Source organism: Vanellus vanellus (genome assembly GCF_965231255.1).
Source record: "Vanellus vanellus genome assembly, chromosome: 2".
Classification (NCBI taxonomy): domain Eukaryota; kingdom Metazoa; phylum Chordata; class Aves; order Charadriiformes; family Charadriidae; genus Vanellus; species Vanellus vanellus.
Window position 1 is genome coordinate 113655333 of NC_138906.1, and position 17158 is coordinate 113672490.

General features: G+C 44.8%; 1 protein-coding gene across 1 annotated transcript in view; it reads left to right on the forward strand.

Moving 5' to 3' along the window:
- Positions 1-669: 669 nt before the first annotated feature.
- APCDD1 (APC down-regulated 1) overlaps positions 670-17158 on the forward strand; it is a gene marked incomplete at its 5' end in the record, with an annotated part of 28946 nt that continues 12457 nt past the window's right edge. The window contains 3 exons of the mRNA XM_082479054.1: positions 670-727; positions 10013-10196; positions 11530-12061. Coding sequence (XP_082335180.1) covers positions 670-727; positions 10013-10196; positions 11530-12061 — 774 coding nt within the window. The remainder of the gene's footprint in view (positions 728-10012; positions 10197-11529; positions 12062-17158) is intronic.

Below are 17158 nucleotides of genomic sequence, written 5' to 3' on the forward strand. Positions count from 1 at the left end.
CCGGGAGCCGCAGCCCCGCCGGTACTCCCCGACCCTGCTCGGGCCGCTTTCCCCGCGGCGGGGGAAGGACCCACCACCCCCTCACGCTCTCCCACGCCTCCTCCAGCCCCACGCGGGCACATCCCACCCACCGCCCGACCTCACAACCCCCGGGCTGCCCTCCCCACCCCCACCCCCCACCCGCCTTCCACAGCCCGGTACTCGCTGTCTCCCGTCCCCGCCACTCGCCCCCCGCGGGCGGGTCCCGGGCGCCCCTTCCCCCGCCGTGGGAGCGGTGTCCGGCGGGGCCGCCCCCCTCCCCGCCCCGGGAGGAGTCCCCACCTCCCGACCCCTCCTCCTCCTCCTGCTGGAAGGGGAAATATGAAGCGGAGCCGCCGCCGCGCTCCGCGGAGACGGCGGGGGACGCGGCGGCGGAGCGGGCATCCTCGGGCACACAGCGGCGGCCGAACCGGAGCCCTACCGGGGCGGCGGAGCGCGGGGCGGGAGCCGTGAGGAACGGGAGCGGCGGCTTCCCCACCACCACCACAACCAGCCCCGAAGGGTGCCCGGTGGTCCCCCGGCCCCGCCAGCCGCCTGCCCCCCAGCGCCGGGCCGTGGGCTGCCCGCGGCGGCGCTGAGGCGCGGGAGGCGGCGGCGGCCGGAGCGAAGGGGCGCTGCCCAGGCGGGGAGATGTCCGCCCCGTACGGCAGCCTGATGAGATACCTGTTCCCAGCCCTGCTGCTGCACGGTGAGTGCGGGGACGGGTCGGTTGCCAGGGGTGTCCCTCGTCTGTCCCCCGTCCCCCCCCGCCCGCTGGGTGACTACTGTTGGTGCGCCCGAGAACCGGGCTGGGTTGCGAGGGGGTCCCGTAACTTCGCTGGGGGGGGAGGGAGAGAGGGGAGAGGGTGGCGGGTGGGTGTGCTCGCCCGACCTGGGTGCGGGTGTTGGGTCCCGGCTGCTCGGGTCAAGGGGGATCTGGCAGAGGAGGGGTCTGTATGGATGCCGAAGCAAGCAGAGACCTCGTTCACTCTGTCTGACCCCCTTTGTTAGCAGCACCCCTTCGTGAAACGTGTGAGTGCGGCGTAGAGCAGCCGCCAGCCCGTGTAGGTAAAATCACGCAGAAAGCGCCCCGCTCCGAAGTTCACGTCGGCGGTGTTATCGTTGCATGCCTGTAGCTGCTTGGAAGGAGTAGCTGGTCTGGGCACTTCACACAAAGATGTTTTCGGCAGCTCTGGGCAAAGGGTTGGCTCTACCAAACTCCGGGGAGTGTGGCCGAGATGTCCCACGGGACCTGCATTTCACCTGCAGGCGAAGAGCAGGGGTTTGATGTGGCGGTATTTGCTGGGAAGCCTTAGGCAGCAGAGTTTGCCAGCGCCAGGTTGTGTACCCAAAGGAAAATGTTTTGCTGCAGAGCAGAGAGATTCTGGGTGTCGTTATGCCCAGTCCTGCTTGGACACTCTCTCAGCTTAGCCCTGGACTGACATTTCTCTGAAACTGCACAGTATGCAGAAGTTTAGCAAGAAAAGCTAGGATATTTAAACTTAAACTTACAAGTTTAGCTTCTAAGTCCGTATTTAGGCACTTGAACAGATAACCCATCCTTCCAGAAAGCCAGTGTTCTTCAAGAACAACTTCTGAAAAGGGGGCCATTTAATGAGCTGCTTAGGTATGTCTAACATTTGGCAGCCAGATTTGAGAAATCTGGGCGCAATATTGTTCTGAAAGAGTGACTCAACCTACTCGGTTACAGCATCGTTTTGAAGAGTGTTCCTAATTCTGAAGTACTTTGTAGCATCCAGCCTTCTTCAGTTAAATTGCTTGGGACCCCATGCTTACTCGTAAAAAGAGGACTATTTTGCTTAATTGTTGCAATGCAAGTGACCTATGTGGATTCAGTGTGAGATCTGTGAGCTGGGGTAGGGATTTCAAAGCTATTCCTGGAGTTGATTTTGTGGAGCAGGGATTGTCTGTCTCTGTGTTTGTACAAGTGCTAAGCACACAGATGGTATTCAATAAATAATAAAGAGCATGGGCTTCTGATTGTGTATTTTGTTTTGAGAAAGAAAGAGGAGGAGACCCTGTTCCCCAGGAGGGGGTTTTATACCCTTCTCACAGCTCAGCTATGAAATCCGGAGAGCGTAGAAACGTGTTTAGTTGAGCCAGGCCTGCCGGAACGCCAGAGGTGTTCTTTCAAACTCTGTGATCTGAGATGTAAAAGTCGAAATGGGAGGTTTGAAGTTAGAGGGTAAAGAGAGGAGGTGTAATTACAGGGTTGGACTCCCCGGCTCATCTGCTTGGAATTACAGAGCAGAGCTGAACCCTGGCTGGAGCAGGAAACAAATCAGGGCCAGTGATCAGATCAAAACAGCAGCTGCCAAAAGAGGATGAAGGAGGCAGATCATCTCTTTCTTCCATCTGCAGTTCTATTTCACCAAATAACATAAACCTAAGTTCTTGTAGAAGGATATAACTCAGCGCCGTGTATGTAAAGATAAACACCTCGGTCATGGAGCAGTGCACGCTTTGGATCTGAACTTCAGGCGTTGGGAAACTACTGCCCTCTTACAAACTTGAAAATGACATCAGTGGCATATAATGCACTGAAATGTAGCCCGTCTAACTGTATTTACCCTGTTAGCTTTAACTTGGCCTAGAGCTTTTCCCTCTGTGCCATAGAGTCAATAAAGAACATCCTTCAGTCAGCGGCTAACCCAAATTGGTAATATGTAAGAATAACCAGCGATCCCAGGGGATCGCAGTGTTAAGCCTCTTTACAGCACGTGATGTTTTCTTTTGCGTTTCTATTGCACGTGGCAATTTAAGGGTTAAAAGCGAGCAAGTGTGGGTGGGTGGTTGAGGATTTTTAGGGCTTAAAGCTTTATAATGCAAGTTAAAATGTCCTGCAAGGCTAAGGCTTCTGCTTTCATTACATTAAGAAATGCCTACTTTAACATCACCAAATTAAAATTTGGAAAAACTTGTCTTCGTTAATCAAAATAAAACCTGTACAATGTCAGGGGGAATAAAAAAGGTTTGCAGCTGGAAGTTGTCCATTATCACTGTTTTCTTTGCTTAGACAAAAAGCCACAGAAGTTTCAGATGTCAAATGCTAAGATCATTCAGCTCCAGAAAACCTGATTAATAAGAGCTACGTTCAAGTGGTTTCAAAACAAATTTGGCTAATTTCTTTTGTAAATGTAAACATTTTTTTACAAATACAAATACAAATACTAAAAAGAAACTTTAGCATATTTCTGATTATGTTACTGTTAGAATAATGAATTAGAAACTTTAAGTAAAACAATTTGTTGATAACATCATAGTAATAGTACTAATGAAGATGATGAAGACAGGACCGCTAGGCTTTTCAGAGCAAAACTGTTTATGCTTTTAGAAGTTCTCTGCCAATATTGCTTAAATTAGTTACGCAGAAGTGTTTTATTTCAAAACCTGGTCAGAAAAACAAGTAAATGTATCAGAAGATATAAATACCCCTATCCATAAAATGGATTCTAGAGGCATGTGTGAGCTGTTCCCCCAGTAAAATCCTGCATTTGGAAATCTGGAAGACAATAAAGAGAGAAAGAGGGGAAGACACACTGCTTAGTGTAAGACTTGTAGAGTTTGCAGGGAGCGTTAGAAGATGGGCTCAATTTTGTCAGCGTAAATTTGATTTCACTCATCTCTGTAGCTTGACTGTGGGCTAACAGTGGTGGGATGTAGGTCCCACGTACAGTACGGGCAATTTTTGCGCGCTGTAGGGTGTCTGTTGGAGGTGGGCTGCCAGGCGATGATGCCCAGAACTAGCCTCAACCACGCTGAAGGCAAATGCCTTCAGCTATTGAAGGCAAGGCTAGTATTTTATGAGTGATGCGATACTTCAAGCAGGGCTGATAGAGGGTCAGATTATACGTAGTGAGCTTGTTTGGCGTTGTCTTTGCTCAGACACAAGTCCCATCGACTCTGGGGGCAGTTCCATCTGAATAGATCCTGGTGGCGAGGTGAGGGTGGAGGACAGGGCAGAGGCCTGCAGCCTGCACGGCAGATGTGTCTGCCAGAGAGCAGGTGTTTCCTTCAAAGAGGACACCACCAAACTACCATTGAACGTGAATTGCACTTACGGCCCAGTGCTGCACCCACTCCTGCCGGTGGCAGAGTTCCTGCTGCCCTGAAGGGAGGTGGGATTTAACCCTTCAGGGCTTCATGAAGAAGTCCACGCTCCAGGCACTGGCGTTTCACCGTGTGTGGGTAGCAGCGCTCATCCCAATTTAAGAGCTGAACTTCAACTTAGCCGAGGTTATCAGCTGTGTAACTGTTTGGCGCTTGGTTCTCTGACCTCTTCCAAGGTGGGGCATTGAGTAGGGACTGAGCTGTAGGATAACAGAGGACCTGAATTCTGAACCAGATCACCTGGGAGGAGTTTCTTTTTAGCTGTCCCATCTAAACATACTTTAGATCTCTCTTCAGAATCTTCCACGCTCTGAAACATTCATTTCGCCTCTCTTTGAAAGCTGTACCTGGAAACTCCGGATGCACAAGGAAGGCAACAGATACCTGTGAAAGGAAATCATCGTCCTGTCTGCTTCTGTGGCCATAAAACCCAGCTTTCCTTTCCCAACCCTTTTGTTTGTAGTAGCTAATTTAGGTCCCGATCCTGCGAGGACTCTTTGAAGTTTCAAGTGCAGGGAAAACACTGGTAAACACAGACCGCGGCTTAGTAACAAGACATTATATTCTCCATGGCAATTACGTAAGTTTGCGCTGTAGCTAAAAGCCTGTCATGGGCGTTATCTAACACTATCCCACATGAAGAAAGAGCGTAATCCAAATGTCTATTTATTTAATTGTGCGGGGCAACTGCCCAGATAAGGAGAGCTATAAACTTAATCCAGCCAATTATTCTTTATCTGTTGTAAAGTTTTTCAAGTTTCAAACAAGTTCTAACTTGAAAAGAGTTTGCTGCAGAAATAAAGCACGGATGTTTAAATGTTTCTACCAGAGATGAAGCCACCACATGTTTTGAACTTGTACTATCACTCAAAGTTGTTTTAATTCGTAATAAAACAGTGCTTTTGGGGATTTGCAGTGCTATAAATGAAGGAAAAAGTGAAGTGGTTCCTGCTGCACAATCCCAGTCTAAATCCAGGTTTGAATCCTACTTTCAGGTAACATTTATTCTCCCATTTAGCAAAGGGTGAACCTGCTGAACACCTCGTAGCTCTGAGTCTGGTTTGAAGCGCTACAGTTGGACATGTTTGAAGCCATGGTTTAGATTCTGGTAGAGGTGTTCATTAAACTGATTAAATCTAAACAGTTTAAGATTTAAGATTATTTGTGTTAATACTTTTGCAATCTGGCATAGCTGAGAAAAGAATTTGGCCAGGGTGTTTAGGCGCGAATTAAATTATAAGAATTTGTGTTCAAGCACAATTGTACTTATCATTATCTGCCTTGCAAGTGTACATTATTTGCATACTATTTTTCAGAAAACCAAAACTTTTATTCTAGCAGCTCGCAGTTTTTTTGCAGAAATGTTGCCGGAGAGCTTTGTCATAGCTGTTTTTGAAACACGTTTGGTTGCAATGGGCTGCCAACAGATTGCCCTTTTAAGATTTGGATTTTACTCGCCGCTACGTGCAGAAATCTTTGAAGAACTTGAAAGTAACCTATCTCCCCTTAACAATTATTTTTATCTGGAATGGTTGTTCCCACATCAGACACAGGTTTATAGGTGAACCTGAGAGCCTGAAGTCCTCTGTCTGGTGCAGTGCGTGCTCCTATCCACGTCTTACTGGAGTGGCAGCTGTGCTGGGCTGACCTCCACTTTCCCACTCAGATGGATGTTGCATCTGCTTCTGTCAAGTGTGATGTCTGAGGGCCTGGGCAGGGATCCCCAGCCAGCTGTAGCACCTCTTATACAATTTTCAGTTAGTTTGATGCTAAAGCTGTGCTCTAGACTGCTAGGGCTTAATTATGAAAAAGAAGTTGGATATCAACTCATCAGAAAATGCATTTGTTTTGCTTCGTTTTTCTAGCTGGCACTTCTGATGGATTCTGGAATTTTCCTTTTCCTTTTGGACTTGCTCCTTTGCATAAACAGCCACCATGGGGTGCGTGATACAATCTTACGACCTCTGGATGTGGTGTAGCTCAAGTGAAAGCCAACCAGAGGCTTCACAGAATTATTGCTATTAGTCCCATGCAAAGATCGGGTTTTGTTTGAAGTCTGTCACACTTTTGAGTGCTAACATGGTGGGTTTTATTTATTTATTTATTTATTTATTTATTTATTTATTTATTTTTAACAAGTGGGTAAGATTCCTTCATCACACACAAAAAAATAAGTCAGAGAGTCTGAGATGCTTTCAGTTGAGTCTGGGATACTTATATGGCTCGTGATGGAGGTACTGAAACCTACCATCTGCCTGTGCTGCAGAGAATAGCAGACTTGGATCTCTTTGAATGAAAGTAGTGGCTCCAACTATGTTGCAACCGCGTCTAGGCTCCAAAGTGGGCTTGTAAAGAGCCATGAAGTTCTTCTCCCAGTTTCATGAAACATTTTAACCCTGAGCCTTCCTGGGATGTCCCATCTAACGTGGCCAAATGGACGTCACCCCTTGCAGGACCTTGGTTTTGCAGAACAGCTGGTTGTGCACTGCCAAGGGTGGAGCGGGGGGACACCACGCTGCCGCTGAGCACCTGCTGCGTGGAAAAGCACAGGAGGACAGTGTTCAGTTTACTGCCCTGTGTGGGAGGTGTATCACCGGTCTTGGTGTTTGATCTTCAGACGGTACAAGGGGAAATTATTGCTCCTTTGTGCAGTACTGATATGTACAGGCATATGTCAGGAAATATAAAAGCAGTGAAATGATTACTCGGTAAGGAAGGAACCTGTGCTAAATTATTTCCTTGCACCAGCAACACAAACATAGGTAACCATCCCATCACTGCCTTTTAATTTTATGCCATAATTCATATTCTCATATTCACATCTGATCTATGTGATGTTGCCGAGCATGTGTACGTTTTCTACATCCCTTCCTCTGTCTCTGCAGCCTTCGTTATGTTCTCATGCCTGTCTTGACCACCTAAACTTGTTCCTGCCCTCGTTTCTCACAGTTGCATGGATAGAGTCCCAAACAAATACCCTCTCCGCAGGTACAGATCTTTAGAGCTATCGATGCAAATCTCTCTTCCATCCACCAGTTACTGTTTATTGTTTGCGAGTTACAGACAGAACTACATGTGTGTGACAGGGAGAGCTGGGACCCCATTGCTTTTGAGCTATATCAAAGAAAAAGCACAGTATAATACCACATTAAGTTTGACATTCTTTTCAAAACCCCCTTCTTTTCATTATTTCCTCCAGGGAATAATTGGGAACGTATAATGTGGTTACTGCATTTTCTTCTTTGATATGTGCACATACAAGATGGTATCCTCCCACAGAAGGATTTTGGCTTGGAGAAATTAAATGCCCAAGTATGTTTAAATGAATAAATTACTCATTTTTAAGTGCCTCTGTATTCATGAATCATAGCATAGACATGAGCTAGGCAAAATACAACTTCTTAAAAGCAAACAGTATAATAAATATGCCTTGGAAATAGTCACTTGAACCATTTCAAAACCTCCTCTTGAAAGCAGATTTCAAACACTTAAAAACTGCAAATGGAAATGCAAATTTTCAAAGACTTTTTCAGTGTGAGATAATTTGTCTGCAGGAGACATCTTGACAGATAGGTTTCTGTTGAAAGTTAGTACTATGGCTACAGCTTCTGCTGGGTACCTTGCAGGGGGTGTCACTTCTGACACAAAAGATGCTCTGAGCCCATGGACAGGAGCACTCTCCATTTCAGCATGAGGTGCTCAAGTGATGTGGGCTATTTGAACGTGCGGAGACTCAGAGATGGAGAAGGGTGTTAGGAGGCAAGTTCTCAATCGCTAGCTGTGATTCATAACAACAAAAATAAATATACTGGTAAGCTTACCTGTATCTGGCTGAACTTGTTCTCCTGGCAGTGTGAAGGCCTGTGATATCCGCCCCATACCCACAAGGTTTCAGATAAAACAAATAAGCCCAATTTTTTGAGAGTGTCAAGCGCTGCTGCAGGTGAGATGGGCTGCAGACATAGCACAGCACAGAGCTGCTATGCAGATGTGCTGTCTTCAGCCCAGGAGGCTGAACCGCCACATACATGAAGCACTGTCTAGTAAATCCTGCCTCTCCAAAGATGTAGTCAGCTCAAGCAGAGAGTCACCCTGCCGTGGCTGTACCATTTCTGAAGCGGCCCGTACCCTTTCATGCTGCAGAACGGGAGTTGTTGGGCGCTGACATGAGTGACTCTGCTCACTAGTGTAGAAAAACCTGAGAAGCCTTGACTTCCAGAAAGGGAGAAGTATTGACCCTCTGAAAATCAGGCTCCTTTAAGGGCATCTCAGACGGCATGCTCAAATATCAAAGCATCCCTAGCATTTATTACCCTTTAGAAAGTAGGGCCGTAAATTCTCATTCAGATGGAAGAATTATTTGTAACCTGCAACAAAGCTACCAGATTTTCCAGTAAAGACTTTGTGAGGTTGTATTCATTAATCTCATTAAATCTTGAGATCATTCAGTGGTGAACACTGTTTACATTGAAGTATTTATTGTATTCTTTCTGATCATTCTTTACCCTGCCTACTGGGTAAGTCCTTGCCTTTGTTTAGCTTCGGAATTGCTATTTTTAAATGGTTGACGTGTATTTATATTTTTAGCAATGCCATTTTCCCAGGTGTTACCCAAGTTTCTTCCAGAAGATCTAAGACCTAGCCAACACAATGAATCACTGACACTGTTTTCTTTTTTGCGATGGTAAATGGCAAAGGTTTGAAACAATGTCTACCTAAAAATGAATAATGCTGATTTTCTTGTCATTTCTGTAGCGATGCTGCCCACTGCCCAAGATCGTGCCTAAGCATTAGATGAGGCCTGGGGCATTAGGTGGCTTGACGTGATGTAGGGTTGCACCACACACTGGTGATCTCCAACAGCCCGGTTCTTGAGCCGGGTCAGCCAAGAGGGCACCAGAAAAGATGGGGGTGAATCCTAGACCCCCCACGTGTTAGCGAGACATCCCTCTCCTGAGCCGGCTGCCCCGATTTCCCGGGCACACAACCAGCCCCTCCACCCCGCTCCGTATTTGTTTTCTGGCCTGCTGGTTCTTAAATTCCTTCTGGCAAAGTAATACAGTTTCCAACCCATTATGTAAGGTTCGTGTTTGTCACCTCTTAACCTCTAGATGTGTGTTTTTCTTTTGATCCATGTTTTCCAACGTGTCTAAGAGCGGACTGTGCCTAAAAGAGTAAAGACGCATTCCTTCTGAAGCTACGTATTCATTTTGTTCAATTAATATTGTGTAGAGAGAGCACTGCTGGGTTTTGTATGTATACATTACTAGAAACCAAAATTACTGTGTGCTGGAGATAAAATTAGCTTTTGAAATTCCTTTTCCCCTTTAAAATAAAAATAGCAGAATCTGCCTTTAATTGACTACCTCAGTATCACAGAGGCTTCCTGTGTGCAGAGGCTTTGCTTTTAATATCTGTTTTCCCTTGGCTTTAAAGAGTAGTCTTTATTTGCAAGTTTATTATAGAAGCGTTCAAATTAGAGGTGGGCTGAAACCACAGAGTTTATGTCCGGATCTGGATACAACTTTCTAAAAGGTTTTTGATTGTCCTGACCAGAGATTACAGAGGTGTCTATAAAATTCAGGTTCAAAGCCACATCTCCTGAGTGTGTAAAACACAACGTTTTGGTTCAAGCCCTTCTCTCCAGTGTATTATGTAAAGCAAATTTATTTAGTGGATTATTACTGGGCTGACAGAGAGGAAGAGCTTCCCTTTTTTTTTTTTTTAAATAAGAAATGGTACTTTCCTAGACACTTAACACTGTGAACAAGTGTCATTCAACAGAAGATGTTCACAACCTCCTTGATCGTGTTGAAGTCCTTCTCAGCAGGGTCTCATGATAATTTGCACTTTTCTATCACAGGGCTGGGAGAAGGTTCTGCTCTTCTTCACCCGGACACCAGGTCCCACCCTCGGTCCTTGGAGAAGAGTGCATGGAGGGCTTTCAAGGAGTCACAGTGTCATCATATGCTGAAACACCTTCACAATGGAGCCCGGATCACTGTGCAGATGCCTCCCAATATTGAGGGACACTGGGTCTCTACTGGGTAAGAAAAGATAAAACAAGATGCTTGAGTGATATATGTGGGAGAGAATTGGGGAAGGAAGCGGAGAAGGAAGGGGGAATATTCCAACTTAAAGCAGCAGGGGAAATATTTTCTTTAATATCACTATATTAAAGTGCTCTAAATTCCAGATGCTTTCTATATGTTTATGCATAAAAGGAGGAGTGGAGTTATGTATATTAGAATAGCATGCTATGAAGCTGTCTTGATGAATCAATTTATAGTCTGGATTTTAAGCAGCATGCTGTGAAATATCTTTAAATCTCTCTCTGAGTAGGAAAGAGCCCAAGTTGCCAAAATGGATGCTTATTCAAACATAACATCGTACTATCTCTGACTACGTGCATTAGATACATTGAATGGCTCCTTGTTTTCAGTGCATGTGTCTAGCACAGGTTTTATTAGCAAAAGAAATGAAGAAGCTGTATTTCACCAGTTCTATTACCCTCCGTACATGATGACTTGTAATTCAGAGAGCTATTTTGCTTTCTGTGTGTCAGCAGGCAATATTCACATGCTTATTTGAAGTGACTTGTAGTAGGAAAGACTAGGCTATTTTAACAGAAAGGAATGTATTTATGTTAAGCAGCATGGATGTTACAAGGGGGACAAGTTTGAAGGCATAAAAGGACTTTCTACTGGAAGTGGAATTTAACTGCCATTTATACCTTCAGGAAAAAAAAAAAAGAAAGAACACAAAACTTGAATATCGCATGGTCCATATTCAAGCCAAATAGAAGTTTTTCATTAATGGTCAGAAGTTTGCATTAACTGCCAGCCCTGTTGAATGTTTGAGTGAGAAAGCTGAGGACACAATCCTGCACATCCTCTGTAGACCAGAGCTGGAGGAGCTCCACTGAGAAGCTTCTACAGCAACATAGAAGCCAGTTCTGTAGACATTTGACATTTCACTTTCTGATGTTACCAGTCCTTTTGCTAAATCTACCGTGCAAAAGAGAAGAATAGATGTTTAATAAGCTGCTACTTTTTTTTCCAGAGAATTGAGTCACATGGTAGTCCCCAGACAGAACGGAAAAGCAGAACATCACTCAAAGTGTTTAAACCTCCAAAGATAAAGCCCTTAGTTAAATATGATCACCCTGAAGCAGCATATTAATAACAGCACAACAGCAGAGGAAATTGTTGGTTAATTGGTGCGCTACAGATGCCTAGTTCCTATTTACTCCCATTCATGCCACAGGGACATCAGCACCCGAGTGTCTCTGTGGACCTATCCTTAGTCTTGTTACCTGTAGTGTACGTGATGTGCCACCTTGCTAAAATTTTGTTTCCATCACTTTCTGTCTTCACACAGCTGCGAAGTTAGAGCAGGCCCAGAGTTCGTCACAAGATCTTACAGGTTCTACCACAATAATACATTTAAGGCCTATCAGTTTTATTACGGTGGCAATCGCTGCACAAACCCTATCTACACCTTAGTTATACGTGGCAAAATACGTCTCCGCCAAGCATCCTGGATCATCCGAGGGGGTACGGAAGCTGATTATCAGCTGCGCAACATACAGATCATATGCCACAATGAAGCAGTAGCCAAGAAATTAAGCGAGCTGGTGAACCACACGTGTCCTGGATTTATACCAGAAGACAGTCCCTGGGAGCAGGATGTGAGCTACGATTTGCTGAGAGAAGAGAATGGCTGTGAATGCACCAAAGCTCTGAATTTTGCCATGCATGAACTCCAGCTGATCCGCGTGGAAAAGCAGTACCTGCACCACAATTTAGACCACCTTGTGGAGGAGCTATTTCTTGGGGACATTCATACCGATGCTACTCAGAGGAGGTACTATCGGCCCTCTAGTTACCAACCTCCTCTTCAAAATGCCAAGGTACGTGCATGTATATATGCCCTCTTTTTAAGATACCAGTGACAAAGCCCACGTTAGTCAGCTCTTCTGAGTGAGTGCACTAGTGCAACCTAAAATGTAGGTGTGGTTCTAAAACAAGAGGTGGGTTGCACCCTTACAGATGATGCAGCCGATTAAAAAAAGGCCACAGAGAATATCTCCTGAGAATAGTAACTGTATGTGACTGCAGCAGACGTGCAAAAACCAGTCTGATGTACTAAGATCAATAAAGGCCGCTCTGAAGATGGAGGTGGTAGTTGTTGTCTGGGACCATGGCGGCAGGCTAGCAGCTGAGAAGAGAGAAAGTTTGATACAGGACTGAGAAAGGACAAGAGAAAGGGGCATCGGTATAGCTGCGGGAGTGCCAGGGAGAGAGTAAATCGAATTGTCTCAGCATAGGGAGGCTGGGTGATCCATATCCTGAAGAGAAGAAGAGGAAATTGGAACGTAGGCACATGAAAGGGGCAGCATGAAGGGAAAAAAACTGATGGGCTGTGCAGGTCATGGATCCAGACGCAGGCACAGACATTAGTGAAATGAAAAACAGGTGAATTTTAAATGGGGCTCTTAGTCCATTTGATAATTCAGTTTTCAAAGGGGCCTCAAAGTTCCCTCAGCTTCATTGGGAACTGATCAACCCATACTAAGTTAAATAAAAATCAAACAGGAGGAGTAGACACTGATGGCCTGTAGCAGGAGGGCTGTCTGTAGATCTTTCCTGGTGACACTTCAAAGGCAGACGGCGATTGGAACCACATTACCGGCTGCTGCCGCCATCGGTGTGCTCCAGCTGGGCGCTGCCGCAGCATCACTTCCAGCTAATGGGTTGTCACCTTTTTTAATCGCCTCATTGCAACCAATTCAAAAATCGGCTACAGCTTATCAGCAATAGCAGGAAACACAACAGGGGAAGGGGGAGTTTTCATGAGAAGGCCGTGGCTTCCCCTTCCATTCGAAATCATTCACACTGGCTTGTGTCTGCCTGTGAACATCAGATTTCAATGGTTCAGGACCTTATGTGGTCTGCCTTTAATTTTTTTAATAGCCTGGCCTAGTGATAATTTTAAACCACAGTCAACTGTGTCTCTGTAAGAATGCTGCTGTCATTTCTGTCTGTCATTTTTATGCTCTCTTCAAGTGACCAGGGACAAATTTGCTTTTTCTTTTTAAACATGAGGCTTCCCAAAGTGGAGACTTTCAGCAACAGCAGATAAACCGCAGCACATTCCTCATCAAAATGTTGCATTCAGCAATTGTATTTTTCCTTAATTAATTCAAACAAGCACATCGACTTTCTCTTTGCTTATTTGGGAGTGAGGGTTCTTTCCTAAATCTCTTCCTTGTATGTAGGTACAAATTATCTGACACCACCTGTATGTTGTATCTGCTCTAGAAAATATGGTAGATCTTTTTCTGACCGCATGAAACAGAGACAAAAGTCTTGATTTAATTTACCCTAGCTGATTGGTTTTCCAGGTTTATCTGGTCAAATCTAGTTGTCTTATTATGGGCTGATGGATAACATAGTAAATGCTTATGCTTCCACCTTGTAGTAATTTCATTACAGTCAGAATGATCAGGTGCGCTGTCAACCAGCTTTACAAAACCAAGGTTTTTGTCCAGGTCTGCTGTAATTTTAGGACACGCTGGTAACAATTTTCCTGCCTGTCTCTTCTGCTACGGTAGCATCACTTTTTCTGTCTAAAATATAAAGCCCCTAAAATATAGTGCTCAAGTTTAAGGGATCAAATCTTGCATAAGAGGTCTATTTCTCAAGCCAGGTTAACCAAATAAACTATGAGAGCACTGAAACTCTCATTTATGTTCACAAAGCCTATCATTTCAGGCATGATCTGATCCATTCTGACCTGAGCGCATGACATCTCTCTGTGGAAGATAAGAGCAGCCTCAGCCTGCCTGCCTGGGTCACCAGGCATGCCGTTATCCCGCAGTCCCAGGTGTCTGGACGGGCAAGTCCTGCCCTGGGGTACCAGTGCACTCCGAGGAGGGAGAGCCTGCGATGTGGCTCCCAGGGGAGGCTTCCATATCAGATGTTTACAAGAACTGGTGGAGAAAAAGCAGAGAAAAAGCAAACGATCCAACTAGTTGTACGTTGGTATTCATGAAGTTCATTGCTTCCAAGTAAGATTTTTGGTAGCCAGGTCTTGGCAGAGGCTGAATCTCGAGGCTGAATTTATGACACTGGAAGCCCATTCATAAGAGTACTGTTGGCTACAGAAAGTGCTGTTGCTATAGAAAGCGCAGGTTAACTCCTAGTACGCCAACATACGGACAGATTCCAGCTCTCTGTGGTGAAACTGCTGTAGTTAAATAAATGGGGGCCCCAGGTCCTGACTTGCGGGCCATTGCTCGACTTCCAGTTTGGCCAGTTATGACTTCTGGAGAGTTACGATACCTCCTGCAACCATTGCCTGCAAGGCCTGTTTGGCTTCCACAATGTATATATACCACATGTGGATTGCTGGGACACCAGTCTCAGCTGGAGCCTTCAATGGCAAACGACACATAGGTTTAACACAAGTTTAAAGTGTGCAACAGCATAGCTTCTCTTTGTGGTTTTTTGGTAGGTTCCTCTTGCTCAGATTTGTTGTGAGATTTCTTTTGTCTCAAGAGAAGTTGGGTCTGCTGATACTCGGCTTTCAGCGTGATACAAATAACAGGGTCCCTAAAAAATGAACCTTTGCCTCAGCTGCCGTGAAAGAATTCTGTGTCTTGGTTTGTACCTAACCATGAAGTTCTCTGTATCAACAGGTTCGCAACCCGGCCGTCTGACCTAGTGTTTGCCAAGTGTAGGAAGAATAGTCAGAGAGATGCTTTTTTTTTGCTTTTAAAGTCCAGGCAAACATACTGCTGAAAGGTTATAACCCTTCTTCTTTGAACTCTTTTCCTTTTCTAATTGTTGCTCCACTGGGACCCAGCTGAAAATGAGTTTAAATGCTAAATTGAGTTTAAAACTACAAGTCACAGACTCCTCTGGAAACTGGACACCATGAATAAATAGAAACATTAAATCAACTTGTTTTTTTAAGGTTTCTGCAGTCATACCAAGAGGTTGGGGAGTCCAGGAAATTGCTTCTGAAGTGAATCAGGTGTATTGTGTGGAATCTTTCATTTAAGGCTTTTTTCATTTCCTTTTTATTTATTTTTATTTTAAACGTATAAAGGCCTGCCTAAAATAAGTTAAGAGGATTCACATTTGGAGTTAAATTTATAGTTAAGCCTCTATATAGAAGAAAGTTCCACCCAGCTCAAGAGTTTACACAGCCTGTAAGTTGGATGTGGTAGCTACATTCATTACTTATGTGGTTGAAATGAATGGTAATTAAAAGCAAATGATTGCTGGATATGTTAGGAATGCCAAAGCCACATGATCAGGACTTTAAACAAATAGAATTGGACCTTCTCCAGATTCCTGCAGCGATTTCACCACAGGATGGTAAATCAAAAGGGCTGTCCAAAAAACACACAGCTTTATGCTGAGCTACAAATCTGAATAAATTCACAGATTACTGCATCTCAAGTGTTCATATAAAATCAGGGAGCTTTTAAAAATATATATGTCATCTCTTAAGGCTTTACGAATTCTCTTAGATAAGAGCATACCTTAAACAAATTCCTCCTGTAAAATACACGGAAGTTCTTTGAGTGCAGCTGATGAATAGGTCTCGGTTTAGATTTATCTTAGCACTCCTCTAGCCTTGCTCAAGATATCAGTTAGGACTTGCTGATGAACTGGGCTGAACATCTTTGAGGTCTCTTGATGTTGCGAGTTTATCGAGGGATTCAAGCTATTGCACATGCAGCTTCTTTTCCCAGCATGAGAGAGCACACGGTTGGAAAGGCCAGGACGGGGGAACAGCTTGGCCATCACCGCACCTATTATACAAATATTCCCGATTAGGAGAACGCCAAGCAGCCTCGCTGATTGGTCATAAAATCACACCTTATTTACGAATGCATACAGGGACTTGCAGTTTGAAGGAAGGCTTGAATGCAGTATTTGTTCGCTATGCAGAAGGACAGATGTTTTCAGAGGTATCTGCTCTAAAACTACAGGAAATGTGTACAACAGCAATACCGGGACACTTATTTCACATGTGATTGCTTCAGCAGTTGTGCTTTGTAAACAAAGAACTCCTCATGCTATTTTATCATCTGACAGAGTAATGGGAAACATCAGAGCAGGGCTGTGATGACCAGTCGTTCTAGTTAGATCATTATTTAGGAACAGGGCTGGAGTGGTCTGGAACATCACAAGAAGCCTAAAATGTGCTAGGAGAACCTTCCTTCTGCCTTTGCCATACTCAAACATTGGCTGGCCACATACTTCCAGTAAGGCATTTTCCCTTGAAAACACAATTCCAATGGATTGATTCTCTATTACAAGTTTATGTGCCGCTGGGAGCTCACTTCCAGCAGCACCTGGCATTTGCAGCTAATATGGATTCAGCATACGGAGACTGGTGCTTGGGCTTTGCTTTAGCCAGGCAGTGAAAGAACAAAGCGCGCAAATTTTTTTGTGCTTTTGAAAATTTGGGTCTTCATCTCTTCAAAACTTGGTGACTTCATCTGTAGGGGAATGCTAGGTACTTGAGAAGCTCCCAGGGAAATGAGAGCATAAGTTAATAAATAGATGTTAAACATGTGAAGAGCCGCAGAGAAATATGCAAAACATTATCTCAACTAAAAAGTGTAATTTTGGAGGACAAAACTCCTTTGTTTGCCAGAGTAGTGCCATTAGACTTCCAGATTAAGCCAACACTTGAAGGGTTTCTTCTGTTATTACTTGCAACAGACTCTTGGTTTGGGAAATTACGAGGGGAGCGAAGAAAGAACAGCTAGAAGAATGTTCAAATAGGTTAATTCCAGGTTTATGAACAATAACAGTGCGTGTGATGCCCTGCAGAGATAAGAGAAGCAAACAGCTTCTAGCTGAGGCTGGTCCTTGCCCCGCTCGGGAGCGCTCTTGGCTGTGGCCTTGCAGAAGAGTGCTCCTTTGAAGGTGCCGCTCTGCACTTAACTGCCTCCACCAGCGTTAGTGCTAGGCAAGGGCTGAAG